We start from the raw sequence: 13,535 nt of genomic DNA, 5'->3' as shown, positions 1-13,535 counted from the left end.
AACCTCTATTAAGAATATCAAAATGTTTAATCCCTATTTTAGCCTGCTAAAAACACCATGCATGATGAGGAAGAGATTGTGGGTTCCCCACATGAGCTTGATTTATCAGAAAACAAGTGGTGCCATAACCTACAGTATGTTCTAGGAGAAGCAAGTGGAGGGGTTGAGTTGAAAGGCTATTTTGAGAACATAACCTACAGCTGGTGTTATTTGATTAATTTGTGTTTTTGTTATCTTGGGTCCTTGGAAAATGTGTAACCCAATGAAACATTACAGATCAAATGTGGACAGGGTGGGAGAAAAGCGGTATTAGTCTGTGTCAGCCCAAAATAGGAATTTGGTAGCACCTTTCCAGAATAACTAATTTTATTAAAAGGCGTAAGTGTTCATGAAGATCACAATAATCAACTATTAAGAGTTCAAGTTTAGAGTTCTTAACAACTCCAGTGTCTGCTGTTTTGCCTTGGGAACAGGAAGTATAGGATCAAAACGATTGTTCTTTGAAATCTGCCCCCCCCACTTTCTTATTTATGTGCCTTTTGCAGGAAAAAAAAAAGCTGTGTGACATCTTTTCCTCCCTGTAGTATAATAGCTCATTCCTCTAGTTCCCTAAGAGCCTCATCAGGAGCAGATACTTCAGCACTGGCTCTGTTTAAAATGTTCCTTTATATGAAGATGACTCCATCCACTGGAGGGGTGGGGGGCCAGAATGATGCAGCTGTTTTCTCAATAGGTTTGTGTTCACCACTTTGTTCTGCAGGCTTTGAATAAAGGATGGAGAACATGTCTGCTGTCCCCAAACTGGCTGCACAGCCTCCCAGATTTCATCTCCCGTCTCCGTGTCTCTGGACTCTAATTAGGGCTTCCATGTTCTTTGAGGGGCCTGGCATCTGGATCAGGAAGTGACAGCGTTGTTGCTATCTGTCCATGTCTTGGAGTTAATGCATATTGATGAGGGAGGCTGAGCCCACGGCTCGTTCAAGCTCTCTGCAGAGAGGGGAGGCAGCCGAGTGGCTAGGAGCAGCGCACGGTGTTTCTCCTGTACAGACAGAAAGCTGCTGGCTGGCTCCTCTAGCAGAACTGGTTTTCCTTCCTTCCTTCCATCACTTGGGCCTACTGGATGGGATGCTGAGCTGAGAGGAGAGTTGCCAGCACGCTCAGGTGTGTATTTGTGGAGGCTGGGATGGGCAAGGAGACCAGAGGTGTCTCATGTGCATAGATTTCAAAGGTGCTTTCTCCTATTGTCTGCCGTGAAAGGCCCAGCAGATCATACCTTTTCAACTCCCCGCATTCTGACCCTTCAGAATAACAGCAGCCTGCCACTGGGGTGGGGTAATTTTGCTGCCTGCAAAAGAAGGATGAGATGCTAAGAGTTCCTGACATGTGCATACATGTTTAGGCAACCGGGGAGCTGTGGGAATGAGGACAGCACCATCTTTGTACGTGGGAACAAGGGTTGTCTGTTCGGAGGAAGGGATCTATACGGGACTGCCTCTTTGCCTGTAGATTAAAGCTGCATTCCATGGATCGGAGGAGAGATGTTTCGTCTTTTGTTCAAGTGACAGCGGGGCTGTGTGATACGAGACGTGTGTTTGTACAGGTGGGAAACGTCGCTGGACTGAGAGGGAATGAGAGATGTGACCAGGGTTATGTGCAGAGACAAAGAGTTGGGAGGGGGTCTCTGCAATGAGGCCTGTATCATCTGAGCAGTGAGGTTTTCATTTGGGAGACCTCATGGAGCAGGTGTTGGTGTGCTCCTATGTGGAGGATGCTTGGGCATTTAGGTGGTTATTGGAGGTAACGTCATTATAGGCTCATCATTTCTGGCATCGGAAATGGGTAGAAAAATGGTGAGATGTTTCAGGACTGGGAAGGAGGCTGCTTGTGAAGTGTGTGTGTGTTTTGTGCGAGAACCTGTGGGAGAGGCTGATGGAGGTGCAGCAGAGAAGGAGGATCAAGTATATATGACCTGTCGGGGCAGGTGGATGTACCTGCAAGGTGCTGTTAGGTTGGTGGTGAGACAGAAGGGATGTTAACATGAGCATGCTGGGGAAGCTGAGATGTGCATCTCTGCAGATGGGTGCTGTGAAAGCAAAAACAGAAAGGCCATGGTTTGTAGGTGGTTTGCTTTTTCCTCATAGATTTTTGAAGATCAGCATTAAAATAGAGCTTTACCCATTTCTACTACTGGTGGACTGTCTTGTAAAGGAAAGCAAATTCTTGGTATCATCCTTTCCTGAATAACATAACTGTGATGTGGAACATCCTGGGAAGGCAACAGTTCAAGGAAGCTGGGCCAGGGCTAAAATCAGGAACTGGCATCTTCTGGAGTCCCATGACTTGGACAGGGCTTATTGATGACTCCCTCACAGGCCTTTTAGGAGCACCAGCCAAGTGGAATTCAGCTGCCCTCCCATTGCCCTTGGTGTAACATCTCTCTTGGAAATGGTATGACAGTGGATTGTAATGATGGATCTCAGCTACCTCAGGTTGTTGCTGGCTGATGGCTGCCATTGTCAGACTAGTTCTGCTAGTACTTACCAAAAGAAAGGGCCCATGGTGGTGCTTTTGCCCATCATCTCCTCAAACTTGGAGGCAGCTCTGTCCAAGGACAATGGAAGACATGGCTATTCCATCTAGGCCTCTGAGCCTTGCATTTCATAGTTGGAAATAAAATGTACTTATGGAATTGTCCTAAGGATTAGCCGTTGTAAGAGGGAAATATGGGTTTACTGAGTCACTAACTACAAGTCATAATGCTTGTTTCTCCACTCATGTCCTATAAAATGGGCATAATAGTGATATGCTTAGTGGGGTTACTGTATGAAAGAGAGAAAGAAAGAACACTCCTACTGCACTTACTGAGCCTTTAATGAGCCTCCACCAACTCACTCCCTAGTAATTCACACTCGCTATCTTGTGCTTTGCATTTTATTTTGGAGATGCTAAAATGTTAACTGCACGTTTCTAGGGCTAAGACTCGGCTCCCTCCTCAGAGTCACGAGAAGTTAAATTACAGAGTGGTTGGTTGGCTGTGTTTTTTCCCCAGTTGCAAATGTGAACTCATGCTGGGTGGTGCATGACTTGAAGCTTGCTTTACAGAGCTGGGTTCTTGGTTTGAAAATGTTGGATGGATTACTCGATCCAAATCCAGTTTAATCATAGCTGTCAGAAGGGGCTTTGAATGTACCCATCAGCCGTTACCATGGTAGACTGTGCAAATAGACTTACTTGCCTACTGTCTACCCTCTGATAATATAATATAATGTAATATATTTTTTATTTATAATGTAGCAATTATTTCTAAATTTGCATAGGTAAGTATACATTAGCATATGTAAATACAAATTTCTTTTGTTTTCTTTTTTGATGCTGCAGTTCTTCTGGCTCTTTGGAGAGATACTGTAAAAACAGCTACCTAAGTGCTAGCTTGCTATTTCCTATCTTGCACTTGCCAAGATGCATTTTGAATTGCTTCTAACTTACTGAAACACAATTAATATTTCTTTTTCTCCTTGCACATCTTTATCCCAAAGAACAAATACCATCTTGGCTTTTAAGCTGACGGATGATAAGCAACCATAGGGTCAATCAATTTAGCATAAAACTGATGCAGCAGAGCAGCCTTTTCCAACTTGGGGCTCTCCTGATGCGATTGGGAGGAGCCTGCATGGAATTCTCATTTGGGAAGTTCCGATAGATTACTATTTTAAAGAATGCATGGGACTTCTCCCAGGTCAGGTAGGAGATTTGGTTTGCTTATTATCTTCCGCTGCAGTAACACATGGTTTGGCTTGCTTGTTTGAGTCCCCCGAATATGCTTTCTCCATAGCATCACATGGCCAAGCTGCAGGATCATCAGTAAGTGATCTGGAGGTTGGGAAGTTGGGAAACGTGTCTTGTCACAAGTTGGCATGACCTTGGATGACTTTCTCTGTGTCTTTCTTCCTTTCTTTCAATGAGCCACCCCCCTCCCAGTCTCTGCTCTTAATTCATTGGCCAACAAAGAGCCAATAAGCAAGCAGGCAGCAATAACAAGGAAGGGGGGGGGAAAGCTGCAGGTCCAGGATGTGCACTATGCAGCCCTCCATTTGGGACTGCAAGCCTTAGCACTTGCCAACCCTACTAACCACTAGCACTGGGTGATGGTTCTTGGCTTCTTTCAACTTTATGTCTCTGAGAAGGAGTTGTGCTGATTGTCCTGAACCCAGAAGCCATAAGGCTTTCCTGAGTAATAGCATGAGAAGAACCTCACAGAGTGGGACATCAATGTGTGTCTTCTCCAAAAAATATGATGGGGGATGTGGTATGTTTTAGGATTTTTTTATACAGAGAAGGACAAAGGGAAATGGGTGGCAATGCCGTGTAAATTACGTACTTTGATTCTGATTTTCCTCTGACTTCCACCTTCAGCTGTTTTTGTCACATCATACTGACCAAAGGGAATTGGAAGCTTACGTGAAATGAAGCAGTAATTGGAAGGTCAACTTCTGCTTTGCTGCCTGACCAGAAGCTGAGTGTTCTCTTGCATCTGGAGGTCAGTGGAAGGGGAAGGTAGTTAGAATAAAAAAATAAAAGAATCGAAATAGCAGTGGCTGATAACATGGATAGCAGGGAGAATCTCTGAATGGCCACCATAGTTTCAAATCTGCTGGGTCAGATGGAGGCCTTCTTGTAGCTGTCAGGTGGAGCTGTGTGCAAGAGTTCCGTATAGGACTAGTGAAAACCTTGGGTGCTGGGGAGTCATAAGCAGGGCACAAGTCTTGTGGGAGCAGTACGGCAGATGGAGTGAAGACAGAACAGGTCACAGAACAGTAGGGATGTTACAGATGGACATCAATGCCTTCAGCCATAATTCAACCTTCTAGCCTGCAGGGATACATTCACTAAAAGGAGATTAGTGTCCTCTGTTTTCATGCTGGTCCTGAGGAATGTTTCCTCTGCAGAGAAGAAAACGGTGGAATTTTTGGAAAAAAGTACTCTTTTCTGACTTCTGTCTTCTTTTATTTCCCGGGCCTTGATATTTGTAGAGGCTAGCATGGAAGTAAACCAGACTGGCAGAAAAGGGATAGATCCCTCCTTGGCCAGCCATCTGACCCACTGTGCATGAATTCCTGATTGCCTAGGGATTTCAGGTAGATTAACATAGGTTGTTTTAGGCTGGCCGCTGAACAGAGATGATGTAGATAAGCAGGTAGGATGATGATGATGTGGTTTTGATCCATGAAAGAATAAGGCGGTACAAAGAACAAACCAAAGAATCACTTCTTTGACCAGCGTTCTCTGGAAATTTGAGTCCCAGTTAGGAATGTAGGAATTATCTCAGTAACATCTTAAGATATAACACATGCCCAGCAAGGTGGGTTTTTTTAATCCACAGTTTATATACCTGAAATATTTAGTCCTTGTAAAAAGGTGTTTAATCTGTCTGTCATCCTGCCTGATGCTCCAATAACTATGGCGATGACTTTGCAAGATCTTTCACACAATCTGCCCATTTTGATGATTAGAGTTCTATATTTTATAATTTTTTCCAATTGGGTTTCCTCAATTCTGCTTTCGGTGAGTGTTGCCACATCTACAAAAATTATTTACTTTTCAATTATTCTTATAGCTGTGGCATTGTGTTCTAGATGGCAATCAGTTTGTATGTGAAAAGACCATAACATTTAACATCAACATTTTCAACAGTGAAAATGTAATTCTTGCATAGATTGCATTATTATTATTATTATTATTATTAATATTAATATTAATATTAATATTATTATTACTATAGCTGTGGTTTTCAGCCTGAACCTAGCCCACGTTCAATCAAAGACAGACATGCAGAGATACTGAATAGGTACCACTTCCCTTTCATCCCATGCTGCTGCTCCCATCCTAAAGATCAGAGTGGATCATTAATACAGTACTAATGTTCCAAATTTTGTCTGTAAAATAGTGCCTGTAAAATATCAGAGAGGAGCTGTATGGAGGGCCACTGGGGAAATTCATACATGTCATTCTGAGTTTCATGAACTGACAGTCAAGGCGTTGCTTAGTCAAATTAGCTTGGCTTTCAAGGAAGTTGCAGAAAGCTTTAAATTCATCTGCAGATCTTTGAAATGGCAGCAACAGTTGTTTCTTTGTGCCCCAAGGTGGGGGGAGGGGAGTTGTCACAGCAACAGATCTTCAGCCCAATCACGATGCCTTTTCTTTGTAATGGCTATGTTGACAATAGAGCAATTTTAATCCAGAAGGGGAGCTGCAGCTCCCATCCATCAATTAGCAAAGAAATCTAGATGGAGCCAGCAGACCCAGCAGGCAGTGCTTCTTTTAAGCCCTGGTTTACAGAACTTTGCCATAGTCCCAGGCTGTGGCTGGGGTGATGAATTCATTTGCTGGATTGCAATATTCAAAAAAGTTAATGGTTCTCTTCGGAAATTAAATTGGTTCAGACTCCCTCACCCTCAGCCCCTAAATTTATCAAATCAAAGCAGAATGCTTGGAAGCAATCTGGATTTTGTTGGCAGAAGGACTTGTAGAGGCGATATTATTTGTATTTTTACTGCCAATGTCATGCAGCTGTAACTCAGCCACTGCAAGTGACTCAAACGTATTTTCTTAAGGTGATTATATGCAAGATCATACTTTTCAATTAAGGCAGCTTGTGAATCTGTCTCTTCACTCTACAGCATCACCTTTGCTTGCTTGCTTGCTTGCTTGCTTGCTTGCTTGCTTGCTTGTTTGCTTGCTTTATCTATCTATCTATCTATCTATCTATCTATCTATCTATCTATCTATCTATCTATCTATCTATCATATTTTTATCACTGCCCATCTCCCACATACGGGGGACTCTGGGCGGTTCACAAAAAAAGTGGGTTTCCCCCAATATTCCCTGTATATGAATCCAGTTGTTTAAACCAGAGCTGGATTTTTCTTTTCCACACGCCCTTGAACTGGAGAAGTTGAGTCATCAGAGAATAGCGGGAGGGGGGGGGGAATAATCCTCCTTTTTGGTAAAAATGATGGAGTTTTGAGCATAAAGGTAGATCTGACTATATACTTCAGTTTAATATAATTAAGCTGTATTCCCAATACAGAATTGCATGAGCATTTCCTTTCTTCCTTTTTGTGATGGGGGAGTCATCTGTAATTGCTGCAAAATTTTGCCTGGTTCAAGAGAATATTCAGCAAAGTATACCGCTTTCCATTCCCTACCAAAAAAGACTGGTGGATAATTTCAGAGAGTCATGGTTTGCTTGGTCCCAAAGAGCATACAGGACAGCATCACTGCCTGTGGATTTGTCTTCCTGCTCAGAGTATTTCTGTGTTATGGCCATGGTAGCTAAAGGGGGGATTCTCTATTCCTTGCTCACACTGTTCTTTTGCTTGGTGGTTCTCCTTTCCAATGTGTGCAACTACTGCATAATATGAAGATGAACAGTTTCATCTTCAGAGTCATGGACTTGTCCTATCCTCCTTGGTATGTCTGCTGCTTCTGTTCTACCATCAGTATTGATGGAAACTGGTTCTGGTTGCGATTAGATCAGCGTTTCTCAACCTTGGCGATTTTAAGATGGGTGGACTTCAACTCCCAGAATTACCCACTGGGTTAGATATTATTGCTACTTCTCTTGTTTGGAATCAGTTGTTTTATTTACTATTTACTTATAACTTGCTTGCTTGCAAGTTTCTATCCACTATCCTTAAAAATGATTCCAAAGAAGGGTAAAATTCATTACCCCCCCCTTTCTATAAGATAGAAACAAAGAGCATTTCTAAGAACTCTTTGAAAACGTTAAAAAAATTAAATCACTGTGAAAACTCTAAAGAGAATAATGACAGTAGTACCAGTTTAAGCAGTACACTGGATGAACAGATACTTCTTAGACTGGTGCTTGAAAGCTTTAAAAATCTTGGTGTCAGTTGTAACCAACAAGGAAGAAATTGCACAATCAAGAATTATTTGTAATCTTATCGTTCTTTCTGTCTCTCCGTCCTTTTTCTCCTGCTATTTCCAGCAGCGAAAGCTTCTATGGTAACTTTACACCAGGAAGCAAGACCTATCTCATTTGCTACTCTTGCACAAAAGTATTTTCCTGAGAAAGATGAGCCAAGATAATTCCCTAGGATAAGTTTGACTGCATGCAATGGGACATAACCAACGCTGTACTGTTGATGTCAGGTTTGTTCAGTTACTACCATTGCCTCATTCATGTCCTTTGTATTGCAGAAGTCGTCCTTCTTCCATTTGTCAATCCAAAATGGAAGCCCCTCTGGTGAGCCTGGATGAAGAGTTTGAAGATCTGAGGCCATGCTACATAGCAGACAGGGAAGAGAAATCTCATTATTTTTATGGCTCCCCATCTCAGCACTTGGAAGATCCTTCCCTTTCTGAGCTTGAGAACTTCTCTTCTGAGATCATCAGCTTCAAGTCCATGGAAGATCTGGTCAATGAATTTGATGAGAAGCTCAACATTTGCTTTCGGAATTACAATGCCAAAACAGAGAACTTGGCTCCCGTGAAGAACCACTTCCAGATCCAGGAAGAGGAGGAGAACCTGCAGGATGAAGAGTAAGTCAAGAAATGAACAGTTGCAGAAAAGTGTTTCTGGTTAACACTTTCACACTGTTTTCTACTTGAAGACACTTAACAGAACATCTACTGAGTCAATGAGATTCCAGTGTTTCTTCTTCCTTTTTTGTTATTTTAAAGTCCCTTTTATTGAAAGTGACCTGTGGGAATAGTCTCAAATTATTTGAAGGGCTCCGGATTGGGAAAATCTGATTTGATATAAAGCATCTACGTAGATGAGAAAAATTGAAATTATGAAAATATGAAAAAAAAATCCATTAAAAAAAACATCACAAAGATGCAATTGCATTTTTGTGCAACCTTTAAAGAAAAAATTACCAACTGATATGAAAACAAGGAACAGTCCAAAAAATTCAAGAAACAAAGAGCAAAACTAAATTTACTGATTCTTCCCTCCTTAGTGTAGCAATTATCATGTTACGTGGTTTTTATATTTTTGTTTCCTAGACAGAAGGGCATATGGGAAAAAATATTGTCAAAAAACCCATTCCTTAGGTCATCTCTGAACTGAATTAGAATTGCTCTTCCAGTAGGTTTTTTTTTTTTTAATTAATCACTTTTGCTATACAGAGTCATCTCAGACAGAAATACCAAGCCTACACAAGTATGCCTTATAGCTCCAAATTAAAAATAAACTCAGCACAGTTGACCCACTTGCTTAAACCAGTGGACTCATTGGATAGCAGCATCTCCTACTTCATGGAGGAGGGCAGTCCAGAGGCATCCATGGGGGGAGAAGGATTTTAAAAAGTCAAGAGGATCGGCACCACCACACAAAGTCCCATCCCTTTTTACGTGTGATGTGCATAAAAGGGGTGAGGCTTCAATTGGATGGTCACAGGCTCCATCCTGACTTTTTTGCCCCCCTGTGGACAGCTCTGGGCAATCTTCTCTTGGGAGGACTGCATCAGTTTAAATCAGAGTCAGAAACCAGAGCCAAATGTTTGGAATTGCTTACAAATAGTTTTTGTCTGTGCTGCAAGCTGAGTCGACATAAAGACACAGCTTTATGAGTAGCTAAACAGCACTCAGCAAATTAAAATAGCTATTTTAATTTGGACTCTGGACTAAATGATTTTAGAACCTTGCTCCTTTTTAGCCCCAAACCACCTTTAGATAGCCATATATATTAGAAGGCATAAACATTCTTTTGTTATGGAAAACAGTTTTGAAACTGAAGTAAGTACAAAGCCATGAACATGTCTAGCTCTTTTCCTTGACATTGAATAAAGAGAGCTTGTTGAGAAGTATCAGTTCTATTTGGTCCCAACAGTTCAGTTTAGGGAAGCCCAGGATTCTTCTTTTGCTACGTATAGATAAGCTGGTCATGTCACTCCAAGATAGTGAGGTAAACTGTATTACCATTATAATAATTTCTAAATTTGCATCTTTACAGATGAATTAGCATTCCGGGCAACAAATGGTTGTTAACAGTTACTGATACTAAGGGGATAACTCTGTTTGTTTTATGTATTTTATTGGTCAATGACTGGAATAAAGTTTATCAGATGAGTTAGCATAGGCAACTTGTGTGCCGATTTGTGTCTTTGGTTCTCTTTTCTGGTGATGCCTTTCTGCTTTTCTTATTAATTAGCTAAGTGTTAATGGCCACATTAAGATGGCAAATAGTTTAAGTGTTTCTGTTACTATTTCACAGTGATCAGTGTGCATGGTTTATACAAATTTGGAAGGCAGGTGTGGTCAGCAATAGTTGAGTGGAATGTTCTTTCTGCCCAAGAAAACCCAACATCTCTTTCATGAACAGAGGCACGATTTCTCTTGGTATTGCACAAGGAACAGATTTTCATAATCTTTGTTCTTCTGGCTGTTGATCTGTTGCTGCCCTGCTGAACTCCATGCAGCTGGGAAGCTTTAGAGTTTCTTCTCCTTTTTTTTGGCTTCACCCCAGATATGCAGTTGTTTGCTTTTTTTCCTGAATAGATACATTGTTTACTGTTATAAAAACAAGCTAACAGATCTGAACTTTTCCAAAATTGGGATATTAAAAATGCATTATCTGAAAGCACTCTAGGCAGGGTCCAACTCTTGCAGAGATCAGCCAGAAAGCTCTTTAATGGGAGAGCTGGATTCTAGTGGAGGTTACCCCATGGAATGGGGTGCTGACATTGCTCTGTGAAACCCGACTGTCCTGTTTGGGGAAATAAAGTGGACTTGCTTGCCTATGAGCCTAGTTAGCCTCACATGCCTATGAGACATATGAATCTCAGTCTGTTAGATTAAGACGTGCCCTGTCATCTTGCCATTAGGAGATTCAACTGTAATCCCATCAGTTTCAAGAAAGACTCAGGCCTGTTGGTAGCAGAGGTAATTCTAGTTCCTTCCTTTTCACTGGAAGTGTCAGTATTGACATGCACTCTTCAGTTTTTAAAATAGAACCAGTTGCATCCCCTTGGATCATCGTTACTGTCAGAACCAACCAGGCTGTTGATTCAGTAGGTTCACATTCTGTCGTAGTGATGGCTTAGCCTGAAACAGAGAAAATGCAGCTGTATAATGATTGCTCTAGCTCCCTTCTCATCACCTACTTGTTCCTCCTCTTTGGGTTTGAATGACAGAAGGCTGGAAACTGCTACTCAGTCAGCCAATGACTGTCCTTGGTTCCATGGTTGGACTTTACTTGGCCAATCATGCAGCAAGTGAGGATCTGCCCTTCAAGTTCTTTTGAACAAACAACAGCCATGAGCCATATTAGGACAATTGCCTTAATAATTACAAATATTAAATAAAACCACACAGGCAGTAGCCATCTACAAAATGGAACAAAAGTCCCCACTTTAAGTCACGCCCGCAGTGATCATCAGATGAAAATCCACAAAATATATTTTTTGTTTTGTAGGGTAAAAGTAGCCACTGTACAAGTAATGTAAGTATGAGTAACAATGTTTAATAACAACAGCAATTGTAGTAATAACAATAGCCTGACGTAAGAAACAGAAACAATTTTTTTGTAGTCTATGACTAGAAAACAAAGATAACCAAAATATATATCATCCCAACTCACAGACAGGAAGAGAAAAACAAAATAAATCAATAGTTTTCAAAAGAGACCAATGACAAGGAGCAGCCTTTCTCTTTGTCTTTCTCTAATACCTATTTGAGAGCCAGTCTGGGGTAGTGGTGAAGGCACCAGGCTAGACACCGGGAGATCGTGAGTTCTAGTTCTGCCTTGGGCACAAAGCCAGCTGGGTGACCTTGGGCCAGTCCCTCTCTCTCAGCCCTAGGAAGGAGGTGATGGCAAGCCACTTTTGAAATCTTGCCAAGAAAACTGCAGGGACTTGTCCAGGCAGCCTCCGAGAATTGGACATGATTGAACGGATTTAAAAAACCCCTATTTATCTTAGTTACGGTGACTGATTTCATTTCTTTTTCACCCTTTCCTTCATACATTAAGTCCAAGGGGCCAGATAACTGCTGGTCTTAAGAGACTGATGGAGTAGGTCTCACTTTCTGTCCCTCTCCCTTTCATAGTCAGAGGTAAGGACAAGCCCTGTTTTGGGTTGGCTGAGTCATAGTTTAGCATATGCTCCCATAACTTCTCAAAATAAATTTGTTCACTGTTTCCTTACAGACCATGCAATGAAACACATAGTAAGAGAAGTCTTCTACCCACAAATACGAAGATGAGGTCAAAAGGTGATGCTTCCATCTGGAATGGAGCAATCAGTCAGCAGTGATTTCTCAAGAATATTTTAGGAATCTGTTAGAAAACACGCAGGAAGATTAATACTTTTACTGACATGGACTAAGGCAATCTTTATTCGTTATGTAAATCTATGCACAAGATTCTCTGATGTTCCTACTTGCCCTACCTCCTGATAGCTATATTGCCATAGAAAATAATATTTTCTGTTTGATTTGCTCAGGACAATTTCAGCCACATTGGAGAGAATGGACATGGAACCAGAAGATAATATCTGAAGAAAATATATTGAATAAAGAGAATTGGGCTTAGAACTTAGTTCTTAGCTGAGCCAGCAACCCTTAGGGTAGCCTGGTGTGTAATGACACCTATTTAGGCAGCTCACATTCTTTGCAGTTCTGCTGCTTGGCTGTCAAAACACGAATAATAGAGATCAGTCTCACAATATTGAAAACATGTGAATTTATTACTGTTGACCTTTTTTTTAGAATAGAGAGGTTGAATTAAGAACAGAAATGTTGAAAATAAATATCCCGGTGATTACAGGAAATGGAAAGAACCCAATAATGTTCCCTGATGCTTGTGTTAGAATTCATTCAGTATTTAATTAGGAGATCCTATAGCAACCAACTCTGTTTGTAGAAGGTCTTGATTAGGTTAAGGGTCCTTCTATATACAAGCTTTATACTGATCCAAGACTGGTGCTTCCCCTGCATGTCCCCATGATGCTATGGGGTTCTGGTGGTCTTTACATGAAGTCTGATTAACTTTAGAAGGTAATTGGCTCAGTTACTGCTCCAGGGAAAACATAACACATAGATTTGCTGCATTTCTTTTTTAACTGCAGTGTGTGAACTGCTGTCTTGTTCTACTTTCCTGTTCTTCCGTTTTCTCCCCCTCCCTGGGGGAGTTTTGCTGCCTATTCTTTCTGGCTCTTTGTACGCCTGCACAGTGGCAAACACAGCAAGGGAAAAACAAAGAAGCAGACAGGATACCAGCAATTGTTAGTGCTGGTCTGTTGACCAACGGGAGGGATTGCTGAAGGACTCAAGATGGGAAAAGTGAAATGCTACTATTGGGGGAGCAAAACCAGTGCTTCTGTGAAAGGGGCCTTACATCCATTTTTGTGAAGCTATGCGTAGCGTGAAATAATGTCTATAACACCTTCCACATGCAAGGCACCTTGGATTCAGCCATTATTTCTTAGCTGAGGAATATTTTTAATGGTCAACTGCTACTGAAAATTCTCTTCTCCTATTTTAACAGCACTGGGCTAGATCTGGACCAAGC

General features: G+C 41.5%; 1 protein-coding gene across 4 annotated transcripts in view; it reads left to right on the top strand.

The window, feature by feature from the left end:
• The first annotated feature begins 753 nt into the window (after window positions 1–753).
• FEZ1 (fasciculation and elongation protein zeta 1) overlaps window positions 754–13,535 on the top strand; it is a 37,730-nt gene continuing 24,948 nt past the window's right edge. For 2 of the 4 annotated variants that reach the window (XM_063311483.1, XM_063311484.1), the window contains exons 1-2: window positions 754–1,161; window positions 8,222–8,563. In XM_063311483.1, the coding sequence (XP_063167553.1) occupies window positions 8,253–8,563 (311 nt within the window). In that variant the 5' untranslated portion in view covers window positions 754–1,161; window positions 8,222–8,252. Of the gene's footprint in view, window positions 1,162–5,072; window positions 5,136–8,221; window positions 8,564–13,535 lie in introns of those variants that run through there. The other 2 variants (XM_063311481.1, XM_063311482.1) reach the window with 2 other exon arrangements.

This window comes from Candoia aspera, chromosome 9, assembly GCF_035149785.1.
Source record: "Candoia aspera isolate rCanAsp1 chromosome 9, rCanAsp1.hap2, whole genome shotgun sequence".
Classification (NCBI taxonomy): Eukaryota; Metazoa; Chordata; class Lepidosauria; order Squamata; family Boidae; genus Candoia; species Candoia aspera.
This window is presented reverse-complemented; position numbering and strand designations above follow the sequence as displayed.